This window comes from Venturia canescens, chromosome 9 (genome assembly GCF_019457755.1).
Source record: "Venturia canescens isolate UGA chromosome 9, ASM1945775v1, whole genome shotgun sequence".
Taxonomy (NCBI): domain Eukaryota; kingdom Metazoa; phylum Arthropoda; class Insecta; order Hymenoptera; family Ichneumonidae; genus Venturia; species Venturia canescens.
In genome coordinates this window covers 2,688,229-2,701,595 of record NC_057429.1, presented here as the reverse complement: position 1 = coordinate 2,701,595, position 13,367 = coordinate 2,688,229, and the positions used below count along the sequence as shown (strand labels likewise).

The 13,367-nt window shown below is 33.5% G+C and overlaps 2 protein-coding genes across 3 annotated transcripts in view; one reads left to right on the top strand and one right to left on the bottom strand.

The window, feature by feature from the left end:
• Positions 1–13,367, top strand: part of LOC122416455 (RUN domain-containing protein 1) — a 580,344-nt gene that overhangs the window by 491,875 nt on the left and 75,102 nt on the right. The window lies entirely within an intron of this gene.
• On the bottom strand, positions 153–947 carry LOC122416459 (phosphopantothenoylcysteine decarboxylase subunit VHS3-like). The gene is made up of 2 exons (XM_043429439.1): positions 493–947; positions 153–244 (listed from the first exon to the last, which is right to left on the bottom strand). Exon 1 carries the CDS (start codon positions 906–908, stop codon positions 498–500), a length of 411 nt encoding a protein of 136 aa, XP_043285374.1. The 5' UTR covers positions 909–947; the 3' UTR covers positions 153–244; positions 493–497.

The following is a 13,367-nucleotide window of genomic DNA, read 5'->3' as shown; positions in this document are numbered from 1 at the left end:
ATGTGAAACGTATCGTCAATCGAACAGCCACAGTGAGGCAGGTCAGCGGAAAATAAAGAAAACGTAAGAAATTATAAATCGTTCGTTTATTCAAGAAAATACTCTGTAATAGAAATTACTCTGTAATAACATTTATATTTATTTTTTTCTTGATGATTCTGTGAATGACGATGATGATGATCATCATAATCATGATCATGATGATAATGACGATCGTGGTACGAGCCATCCGCAGTTGATAATACTGAACAAAAAAACATAAACATACATTAATTTCTAGAAAAATTTATTGAAATTATAATTCTTAACCGTTCGTGTCTGAGCAAGAACATTGACTCGTTGACAGTTGAATAGAAAAAATTATGAAAAAATTGAATTTTCGCGAAATAATGAATGAAACGCAAACGGTCCACCCACGTTTTAGAGACATGAGGTGTGAAAAAAAAAACGTTTGCAGACAGAAGTTTAATTTAAAAAAATGTAATTACTCACCATTATTAATTGAGTACAACTACGTCGTCGTTGTTGTCTTCACCGTTGACCACGATTCCTTCGTCGTCGTCTTCGTTATTGACTACGATGACGTCGTCATCATCGTCTTCGTCATTGACTACGATGACATTGTCGTTGCCGTCTTCGTTGTTGACTACGATGTCGTCGTCATCATCGTCTTCGTCGCTGTCTTCGTTGTTGACTACGATGACATTGTCGTCGCCGTCTTCGTTGTTGACTACGATGACGTCGTCATCATCGTTTTCCTCGTTGAGGAAATTATTTGGTACAAACCAAAATTCACCGTGATATCCTTCGATCAATTGGGCCTCAATCCCAGCGATTTTCACAGAAACATCGTTATCTGCTACGATGTATGATCGTAGCGCCCGTCGTAGGATACTCTCCAAAAGCATTCTTGGGCACGCCGAAAGCCACGGTTTCGGTATGTTGATCGAAACGGTTATGGTGTTGGTTGACGATTGCATGATCTTTAAGAAATTCGAATAAAAAATTTAATTATGGAATATTCTTACACTTCACTTTTTATGATTTTTTAGTTAACAATCCGCACAATTAACGTTGGAAGACTTTTAAAAAATTACTCACGAAATTTGATTTATTGATGACGTGGATTGTTCGGTGACTCTCAGCGATTGATGGGTCCAACTCGTCGATGCGTCGTTTTATATAGGCTCAAATGTTTATGTTTATAGATTCGGGAAAGATTTAAATACGACTTATATAAATTCTCGATAAATTCTTTTAAAAATTAATTATAACATTACATTGGTTTATAATACAAATATACAGACTTCTTTACAAAATGTTTTCTTTGAATCAAGTAAAATGATAGGTTACTTTAGATAGTTTTCAAAATTGTTTGAATAATTCTAGAAATCTCTTCATATACTTCTATAAGAATCTCGAGAACATTCTAATAAATAAATTTCAAAATAATATTCAAAGTAAAAAATTATATGAACAAACAATGTATATTATGTTTTCAATGATAAAAGTGATAGAATACTCACAATCAAAAATTGTTTTCAAATGGAAAAAATGATATTTTTTATAATAGAACATTTTCTTAACGATAGATGGTTCTTGAAGTTTCTACAAAAGTATGGATCAGTAAGAATATTCAATATATAATCATTTAAAGTTCAGATGCATTTCCATAGCTTTTTTTTATCAAATATTATAACTATTTACAAATTCATATGCAACAAATTTTTTATAAAGGGTACTTCGCATAAAACATTATATTAAACAATTAGTACTAATAATTGCGTAATGCATATTTCGTGGGTCTCTCATCACTGAATCACGCAAAAGAAGATCAGGTTACAGGAGATAAGACGCACCACTACGGAAAAATATGTGTTATAAACGTATTTGAATAAGCAGGTAATAATACAAAACTTTTTCTTGGATCATAGAGCAAACTTGATTATACATATTTGCGTCACTAGATAACCCAGAAAAATATAAATAATTATTTTTTCTCCACGTGGTTAACTCCACAGAGCATCATGTTGCAAGCATGCTCGAACTATCGCTGCTACGTTGTTCTATAGTGCGACTCATGACTGAACTATAGTACGTCATATTTGAAGATGAAGATGAGTCATTTTCTTTCTTAATCAGTAATTGATATTTATCTCTTTTTATAAGCAGTATTGTTAGATTTCAAAAAAACTTGGAAACATTTTGAAAACATGTAAATATTTTATTCATCATACAGATTTTCAGAAAAAAATTGACATTTGAGACAATTTATGATTAACGGTATAGGTCCATCGAATTCATCGGTATCCGTTTTTTGATGGTGTTTTCGACATCGGCGATAACGCATGAAATCCTCATCGATACGCCATTCTTTAGCAAGTCTGTCCCATACATCGTCAATGTCCTTCCATGCATAAGTTAGAATAAATTCTTGAGGAAGACAAGCGATATCCTCCGTCTTCATTGCTCTCAGACTTCCCAATGTAGCGAAGATTCTTAAGGATCGTGGAAATGATGAATTTTCAACACCATGCTTCAAATACCATTCCTTCAAACGTTGAACATTTTCAAAGGCACAATTGTATTCGCGTACCCCATTGTGATACTTGTAATGCTGATATGTTGGTGCTGGTAATTTTCGCAATGCGGGGCAACCCAAATCCTCCATATTAATGATCAACTTTGAATTTCCTATAATATCGGTGATCCATTGCTTTTTTTCCAATCCTTTCACATAAAGAAAACTCACATTTTTTAAAATAATGTCAAATACGTTCTTCACTTCATCATAAGGAATATCACCGGTATTCCATGGGATACCATGATGGTTGCGTTCACACCACTTATTTTGACTCTTATACTTGGCTGGTAAACTATCCCATTCACATGGAGGCTTAACTAGAAGGCATCCAAACTCCTCGTAAGCTTCCGCACTGGGATAAATTTTAATGACTGCCAGCTCTTTTAATACGAATTTATTGATAGGCATCTTAAAACCTTGCAAATCCAAAATGGCTTCCATTGTTCGGCTTGTTGTTAACGGTATCGCTCAAGTGTTCAGCATAAAGTGACGATAAAGGAAAAATCCCTTTTATAGGATACATCCCCACTCTGACACATAATTTTCCAGAATTTAAAAATCAGGATGACGTCATCAATCACATTTGGAAATTCTTGGAATGTATTATTATCAGGCTTCCTATTAATTGCGACATCTACGGTTCCAACATTTTTCCAAAATTTTCAGTCGGTAAAACAGGAAAGAGCGTCTCATTTCGAGATGACGTCATCATTCTGGAACATTCGAAATGACGTCATCGTTCCAGAACTTTCGAAATGATCTTGAAATGAAATCATCAATAACGTCATAATTCTGGAATATTCGAAATCATCTGATTGGTCATTTCCGTTGGATCCAGTTCGAATCGTTCCAGAACGTTCGAAATGATGTCGTATCAATCAGTCGGTAAAACAGGAAAAAGAACAGAACGTCTCATAGAATATTTCGTTCAGTCGGTAAAACAGGAAAGAACGTCTCATTTCGAAATGACGTCATCATTCTGGAACATTCGAAATGATGTCATTTTAAAAAATTTTTATTATTTTTTTTAATTTTTTTTTTAAATGACGTCATCGATGACGTCATCATTCTGGAACATTCGAAATGACGTCATCGTTCCAGAACTTTCGAAATGATCTTGAAATGAAATCATCAATAACGTCATAATTCTGGAATATTCGAAATCATCTGATTGGTCATTTCCGTTGGATCCAGTTCGAATCGTTCCAGAACGTTCGAAATGATGTCGTATCAATCAGTCGGTAAAACAGGAAAAAGAACAGAACGTCTCATAGAATATTTCGTTCAGTCGGTAAAACAGGAAAGAACGTCTCATTTCGAAATGACGTCATCATTCTGGAACATTCGAAATGACGTCATTTTAAAAAATTTTTATTATTTTTTTTATTTTTTTTTATTTTTTTTTTTAAATGACGTCATCGATGACGTCATCATTCTGGAACATTCGAAATGACGTCATCGAAGGTTCTAGAAGGTTCTAGATGATGACGTCATCGTGACAATGACTCAGCAAAAAAGTATCCAGAACCGGTGTTGTATATCTACTGAGAAGCTGAAGACGTTTGTGATGAATTTTTGAGATTACATGTTACGGTTGGAGTAAAGAATTTAAATGATTGGCACACATGCTGCGACACAAAAATATGAAAGTTTGGAGGTATTCGCTTCATACCGCAGTAATACAAACTTCAATAGTATTTAAAAAGAAATACTTTAAAACTTACTAAACCAAGTTCTATTACTCATTCTCATAATCAAAGATAGGGGGTGATACTTAACACACATATTTATGCACAGAAATTTCAGAGTTCGCAGGTATCTGCTGCGATTCAATGTATCTGCGCAATAAATTTTGAAGACAGCAATTTAAAATCTATCCATAAATGAGCAACTGAAGACTTCTGTGATGAGTGTTTACTTCATATATATGTTACAGTTAGTTTTAAAAAGTAAAATGCGTGACACAGTATATCAATTTTAGAATTCGCAGATTTTTGCTGTATTTCAATAATCCAAATCTATAGTATTATAGAGAAAAGTTGGTAAAAGTCATGATGTTATGTTGAAATTACATAGCGAATATTGTATTCAGAAATTCTGTATGTTCCCATGGATGTTAGCAGGCATTATATTTGATCGCATCCAAAACTGAGCAACTGTAGACTTAGCGTAATGAATCTTTTCACTAATAATTCCACATTTGTAGTTTGCAAAGTGAGAATACTCAATATTACCATAATTAAAGATAGGAGGTGATACTTAGCACATATATTTATCCACAGAAATTTCAAAGTTCGCAGCTATCTGCTGCAATTCAATGTATCTGCGCAATGAGTTTGGAAAACAGCAATTTCAAATCAAATTTCAAAGCATAAATGAGCAACTGAAGACTTTTCTAATGAATTTTTCACTCCATATTTATGTTGCAGTGAGAGTCAAAAAGTAAAATGAATGGCAAAGTATATAAATTTTATAGTTTGCAAATTTTTGCTGTATTTCAATGATCCAAATCTATATAGTATTATAGTGAAAAGTTGTTCAAAGTCATGATGTTCCATTAAAATGACATAGCGCATATAACATTTAGAAATTCTGTAGGTTTCCATGATGTTGGCAGGCATTATACTCAATCGCATCCAAAACTGAGCAACTGTGGACATATCGTAATGAATGTTTTCACCAATAATTCCACATTTGCAGTTTGCGGAGTAGGAATACTCAACATACACGTTATTTCATAAGTATTGTTGTCAAAATTTGTGTTTGCCTACCGCATTCCGAAGATTCAACTTTTCATACTATCAGCAAAAAAAAACATCCAAAGACTTTTTGGAACAAGTTTCAAAATTTATTACTCGACAGACCAGGTGGAAAAAGTATAACTACACTTATATCAACACCAGAAACTGTTTTGAGAATCAGATATACAAAATGTGCGATTGATGATCATAGTCGGAAACCACTTGAATTACGTTACCACAATCAGCATGAAGAAATATTAGACAATCATAGGACACATATTAGGAAACCAATTAATAATATGTATCCATCCGCTGCAAACCGATGGAGTCAAAACAAGGATCGGATAGAGCAGAGCCAAACTCAATAGGAAGCAAAATATGGGAATATTCAAAAATAATGATGACACAAGAAATAAATTAGAAAACATTTATTCAATTGAAGTTTCTAACATCATACTAACAGTTCCGTGTGTTTTTGTTTTATTACCCTAGCGGATTGTACGACCAGGCATCGGTCAAAAAAAGTACAAAAACGACTGAAATTGGTCGAAAACAATCGAAAATCGTCGAACTTCGGTCGTTTTTGTACTTTTTTCGACCGATGTCTGGTCGTACAATCCGCTAGGGTAATTATTTATCAACCATGTCATTTCAGATCAAAAAGAAAATTTGAGGTTATAGGTTGACACACGTTTTTCCTTACAACTTTGAACTTTTAGAACTCTTTTCGATTAACTGATTTGACTTAGAAAGTTTATATTATTTACCAACTATACGGACGTTCGTTACATTTGTCGCGCCTTCGTAACGTCAAACGCCGGCTGATTCGTTAACACACAAACTATCAAAGCGAACTCGTATACATAATCTAATTACACACATGACATATAACCATGCTTTATCTGACGATATATTTACACTGGACAATATCCCTCGCACACTGGTTCAATTGAAGGAATTATTAATACTTATTTCCAATCGAACGAAATAATAAAATCTGCATCACCCAAAAACACACGGATCACAGACTAGATTTATGTTATTAGATTTATGTTATAGATTATTATGTCGAAACTACGTTTGTTCATGATGCTATCAAAAACTGACAGATGGTTGTACATATATACGTTGACGAAGTCTGAGCGTGGTTACGTTCATGGAGTGTGACCGTGGATACGTTTATGGAGTTTAAACGTGGTCTGTCAGATGGAGTGAGCCAATCAGAATGCGTTGAGATACAACTCTACTACCACTAACTCACGTCAAAACGCGTATACGTATACGTCGAACTCGTAATGTGTCAGTAACTTTTGCATAATCTTGAGCCCGTGCAAAGTTTTTTCTCAACAATTACGCCACCGATCATGCTCATTTTGGGCGGAATCGAAAGAGAATTTATTAATTAATCTCCAGTTCAATTTTCAAAGTCTCAGATGACTTATGAGTTTCGTATTTGAACAATATGACGTGCCAATTTTACCCCCACCACGGCGAATCGTTTTATTCAGAGAAAGTATACTCGGCGAGAGCCTCAGGCCAGCAGACGACAGAGCTGTCAATGTACTTGTCCCGAGACTCTACCGAGTCTCTTGATTAATAATAAGATAGATAAGAAACCATTTAATACAACCCCCTCAAGATTCGATTTTTATGGTTAATATCGATTGATGGTAGTTAAGTCATTTATATATGAAAATAAAAATTTTAATATAGTACTTGTCGAAGTTGAATGATTGTACAAAGAATGAAGGTGATAATAAAACAAAAAATTTTACACACAAACAACTAAAATATGTTATAATCATAATGGAGTTTAATATTTGTCGGGAGATGTCTCTAACTCTTACTCAATGATTTGATTAGAGACTTCTCCCGACAAATATTAAACTCCATTATGATTATAACATATTTTAGTTGTTTGTGTGTAAAATTTTTTGTTTTATTATCACCTTCATTCTTTGTACAATCATTCAACTTCGACAATTACTATATTAAAATTTTTATTTTCAAATATAAATGACTTAACTACCATCAATCGATATTAACCATAAAAATCGAATCTCGAGGGAGTTGTATTAAATGGTTTCTTATCTATCTTATTATTAATCTATTTTTATTTAAGTCTTTTCAAAGTTTACTGCAACTTTCTTAAGAAAAAATCATTTTCTGGAAACGCATATACTTTTTTTACAATATTGTTTTTTTCTAACATTCATTTTTTTCTCGACTTCGTTTTATTTTAAATACGTTATACAATTTTTCAGTCGGGAGTTTTTTAAATGTTTTTTTAAAACATTATTTTTACAAAGTTGTTTTTTATAACATACATTTTTTTTAAACCTTTTTTTCAAACATTTTTTTTAACAAAGTTGTTTTATCGAACACTCATTTTTTTTACAATATTGTTTTTTTCTAACAGTCATTTTTTTCTCGACTTCGTTTTATTTTAAATGCGCTATACAATTTTTCAGTCGGGAGTTTTTTATATGTTTTTTTAAAACATTATTTTTACAAAGTTGTTTTTCTACCACAAATTTTTTTTTTAACATTTTTTTACAAAGTTGTTTTTTATAACATAAATTTTTTTTAGACATTTTTTTTAACAAAGTGTTTTTTCCGAACACTCATTTTTTTTATTACTAAAACATTTATTATTTCATAATATTCATAGTTCACTACGATTTCTCAGTCCCAATAATTTTTATTTACTAAAACATTTATTATTTCATACTTTTTAAAGTTCACTACGATTTCTCAGTCCCAATAATTTTTATTATTATTTTACATGATATTTTCTCGTTTTCACTATATTTTTCAATACACTATATAATTTTTTTAGTCGGGAGTTTTCTTCCTTTAATTTTGCCTATCAATCGTTATTTTTTGTTTTTTTTGTAGAATACCATCAAATCAGTCTTATTGAATGAAAAAAAGTTAATGAATTTGTCGTCTTTTTTTTTTGATCGTCGTATTAATTGTACACGTTGTACTAAGTCAAGTTTGAGTCAAGTACTAAGTCACTTTTGTCAAGTTTCCTAATTTGTTTATTAGCTTCGCATCAGCTTGCATTCTCCGTTTCACATGCAGTGTCCACAACAAACAGCAGACGTCTCGATTCATGGGTTGAGTAATAGAAAAAAAAATGGAAGAGTAACAAATCAGTGGTGCATTTTTTTTGCATTCGTGTCGTTAATTCCAGAAATAATTTAGGAAAAAAAACTAATAAAAATCATGCATAATTGTTGTCAAAATTGCACTTCAATAGCGCCATATTTCCGTGGGACACGAGCGCCGCCATCGGTAGTGCGGATCGCTAATAGCTGAGAGCTGAATGAAAGGCGATCCAGAACAGCGTGAAGTAGTCGATAGTCGAATATGATGCGATATATTTAAACTCAGTATAGCGTAAATATCAATTAAAAAGGAAAATATTCAATAGATTTTGATTAAATTTGCTTTAGAACACTCTCTGCCACTCACAGAAGGACAAGCACAAAATTGGTTAAGACAACTATCACCGTTTTCGAGAAAACTGGCGACAAAGGAATATCCCCCCACCCACTGATCGCAGTGAAACGCATAACTCCCGTCTTTTGGCCCTGCGGGCAGTCGGGAGTTAAAAAACGGATTTACGTTAGTCAAATCATTAAAAAGCAGGAAGTTATGCACAAAACAAGCTGTGTCATACTCCATCTCACTCTAGGGATACCCTGGAACACGAAAAACATATTTCCGATAATAAAAATGTTAACATTTTGAATGTTGTCATTATGGCTCTAAAATTCAGTTCTCGAAAAATCCGTACTCGGCGAGTGGCGCTCAAAACAGCCGAACTTGTGTAGTAACGGCCGAATTTGAACGACAACGGTCGTCGTCATCCTGACCCACTCAATGGCGGACTTTCGTTCGATTGACAGGTCACAAAAAGTAGTAATTTAAAAGACATAATTAAAAGGATTAAGGATACTATAGGAGACAAAATTAGGTAAAAATGAATGTTTAGGCATGAAGAAAATAATGAGCATGAAAAAATACGCAAGAAAAACAGTAAATCAATGACAAAAATATGATTGGAAATAGGAGAAACAATGGAGAAAACTACCCAAACCGAATGTTGGTGCCACAAAAAACTTTTCGCAACAAACAGGAGAGGAAAAGGGAAGTTGGATGTCGGAGCATGACGAGGTGGGGGTTGTCGAGGAGATAATGAACACGGACAACGATGACGTCGTCGTCACTGCAGTAAAAGGAAAATCGGCGTTTAAAAGAAGACTGAAAAATGTGTCAACGCAGACGGGAAAAATAAAGAAAGACGAGGCGGTACAAACAGACTGGACGCTCCAAAAGATCGAAATGGAAGATACGTGAAAATCAAGCCGTGACGTTGTCCTTCACTTGCTCGCTCGTCATCATTTTTTTCCCCAGATAGAGGAATATTTCAGGGTTCCCGCCATAGTCTTTCTAAAAAGGAATGATCGGATGAAACAGGAATGGAATAATTGGAAGGTTGGGGAGTTCACATGGGAATTCAAGGAAGGAGAGGAAAAGGAGGAGGAAGAACAAGGAAAAAACGAGAACGATGGAATACGAAAGTAGGAAAAAGACGGGGAAAAGGAGAACAATGAAACGCGTGAGGAGGAAGATGTTCAACGCCTTCTCGTGAAGAGCCATTTCCATAATGCAATACAACGGGAATTTGCAGTATCACCACTGATATCCCCGATCCACGATGCTCTTAATATTCCAATGGAAGATGTAATCAGCGAATCCGGACGAAATGAGCAGGCTGAAGGCGATAAGGAAAATGGAGAGATTAAAGGAAGATACTCAGCGACACAATACATCGAGAGAAAAGGCGAGGACGGAACAAAAACGAGAAAACGAGTGTCTATCGCTTTACGAACTCTAACGGAAAGAAACTGGCTGAATGACGAGATGATGAACGAATAATTCGAATTGATTCGAAAATACAAAAATGATTCGTTGAAGGAAGATGGAAAGTTTTATGCTTTCAACAATTTTTTTTCTCTCGTATTCGCAAAGGAAAGCATTGTGCGGTTAAGAAATGGACCCGGAAAGTCAATATTTTTACGTTTGAAACCGTGGTGATTCCGATAAATCTTAGGAACCATTGGTGTCTCGTAATCATCGATATGGTTGCCAGCACTATTAGTTTTTATAACAGCTTGATGGGAGATAATGTTAAAAGTATGGAGACGATTAGACAAAACCTTTTGCAAGAGGCTAGAGAGAGGAAAGTAATCGGTAATGAGAGGACGTGGAAACTAATATCTAGACTGGATGTCCCTTGCCAAACTAATAACCACGATTGTGGTATTTTTGTTTGTATTATAGCAAAATATGAAGTAAAGAAAAAATAATTTGATTTTGATGAGAGCAATATGCCATCTTTTCGAGAACAAATGAGAAAAGAACAGGAACAGGGATTCTTGGACTGAGTAATTGATAATTCTCTTTTTACTGTAGAAAAAAAAATTTACTAAGCAAGTAAAGGAGTATTATTAGGTTTAATTTGTGTAAATTAAACCTAGGAAAAAAAAGGTTGAAACAAGTACATTGATGGTCCCTCGTTTGCTGATAATTCCATCCATAAAAAAACTGAAAAAAATTTAAAAAAAAAGTAAAAAAAATTATTTTATAAAAAAAATACAGAAGAATTCGAAAAAAATTTCACAAATCTTGAAAGAACATTATATTTAAAAAAAACTAATCTGTATCTATTTTTTAAAGTGTCAATAGAATCAAAAACCATAAACTTCCCCTTGGGAAAAAAAGGTTGGGACAAGTACATTGATGGTCCCTTGTTTCTGGATGACATAGAAAAAAGATTCAGAACCAGGAAAAAAATTCTATATAAATAATAAACGAAAAATTGAAAAGTTCAAAAAAATTCAACAATAAAAACAATCGAAAAAAATTCTGTAAAGAAAAATAAAAATTTTCAAAAAAATTCATAAATATTGAACAAATTGAAAAATGTACTATCCAAGTTACATGTAGTATAAAAATGTATGATATCAATTAGAGGCCAAGTTTTTATTGATAATTTGGAATATTTATTGAACAAATCGGAAACTTTAATTGAAACTCATGATAATTATTTTCAAGCAAAAAGTTAATGAAAAAAAAGTCATAACGGAAGTTACGTGCAGTACTAAAATGTATTATATCAATTCGAGGTCAAGTATTTATCGGTTATTCGAAATATAATCTCCGGCGACAAATGAGCGTTGAGAATCCTTGTCGGGCTCACAAAGTTTTATAAAAATTACTAAAAAATTAATGGAAATGAAATCATTAACCCTAGAACGCATGACTGGGGTGTGAGCTCACCCCACGCGAACTTCAAACTACGCTCCCGTCTTAACAAGCGACATTATCGACTGATTTTTTAATATATAAATTAGTTTTACCGTACATCATTCTTTTCGTTATAAAAAAAACGAAGAAAATGGTGTAGGATAAAGTCAGTTTAGCATCGTAGGACCGGATTTATAAGCAGAAAGAGAGTGGGGTGCGTTCAAACCCCCGTCATGAGGTTGAGGGTATGAATAAAGGCACATGAGGTGTAGGGTTAAAAATTCACATGAAAGTCATTCGTTACTTCAACAAGGTACACACTTTAAAGAATCGATTCCCCTCCGATTTTCAGGATCCCCTGGTATTATTCACAACATTCAACTTCGATTGGATCGGTACAAATTATGTTCAAATACGTCTTAAACGTACTTGTCTGGCCCATCACTTTTTATTCAAATTGCTCATTCTAAAACAAATCAGGGCTGCTCTAAAATGACAAGTATAATAAAATGGATAGAAATAAAAATAATATCTCCAAGTAATTTGAACTTGATTGTTCGCTAGTTCGTATAGCAATATCCACTTCTCATTTTCTTCAGTGAACACATACCATTCGGTAAGAACCATTGAAAATGAGAAATAATCAGGCACATTACAAGAAATTTTCGAACCTACTCAGCCATGCAATGTTTTTTTTTCAGTCACGTACACATTTTGATAAATACCACTAGTCGAGTACGACACGTGGATTTCTGGAATTTGGAGAAAAATTATTTTGTTGTGAATTCTGACTTCATATGATATAAATCGATTAATTAACTTTATCTTTCATTTTCGTTTCATTTTGACAAGAGCGATTCGAAGGAAAATTATTTTCTCGGGAATTACTGTTCCTTAATATCAACACATGCATTAACTTTGTTTTTGATTTGTTTTAGAATGAGCAATTTGAATAAAAAGTGATGGGCCGGACAAGTACGTTTAAGACGTATTTGAACATAATTTGTACCGATCCAATCGAAGTTGAATGTTGTGAATAATACCAGGGGATCCTGAAAATCGGAGGGGAATCGATTCTTTAAAGTGTGTACCTTGTTGAAGTAACGAATGACTTTCATGTGAATTTTTAACCCTACACCTCATGTGCCTTTTTTCATACCCTCAACCTCATGACGGGGGTTTGAACGCACCCCACTCTTTTTCTGCTTATAAATCCGGTCCTACGATGCTAAACTGACTTTATCCTACACCATTTTCTTCGTTTTTTTTATAACGAAAAGAATGATGTACGGTAAAACTAATTTATATATTAAAAAATCAGTCGATAATGTCGCTTGTTAAGACGGGAGCGTAGTTTGAAGTTCGCGTGGGGTGAGCTCACACCCCAGTCATGCGTTCTAGGGTTAAAGATTTCATTTCCATTAATTTTTTAGTAATTTTTATAAAACTTTGTGAGCCCGACAAGGATTCTCAACGCTCATTTGTCGCCGGAGATAATATTTCGAATAACTGATAAATACTTGACCTTGAATTGATATAATACATTTTAGTACTGCACGTAACTTCCGTTATGACTTTTTTTTCATTAACTTTTTGCTTGAAAATAATTATCATGAGTTTCAATTAAAGTTTCCGATTTGTTCAATAAATATTCCAAATTATCAATAAAAACTTGGCCTCTAATTGATATCATACATTTTTATACTGCATGTAACTTGGAT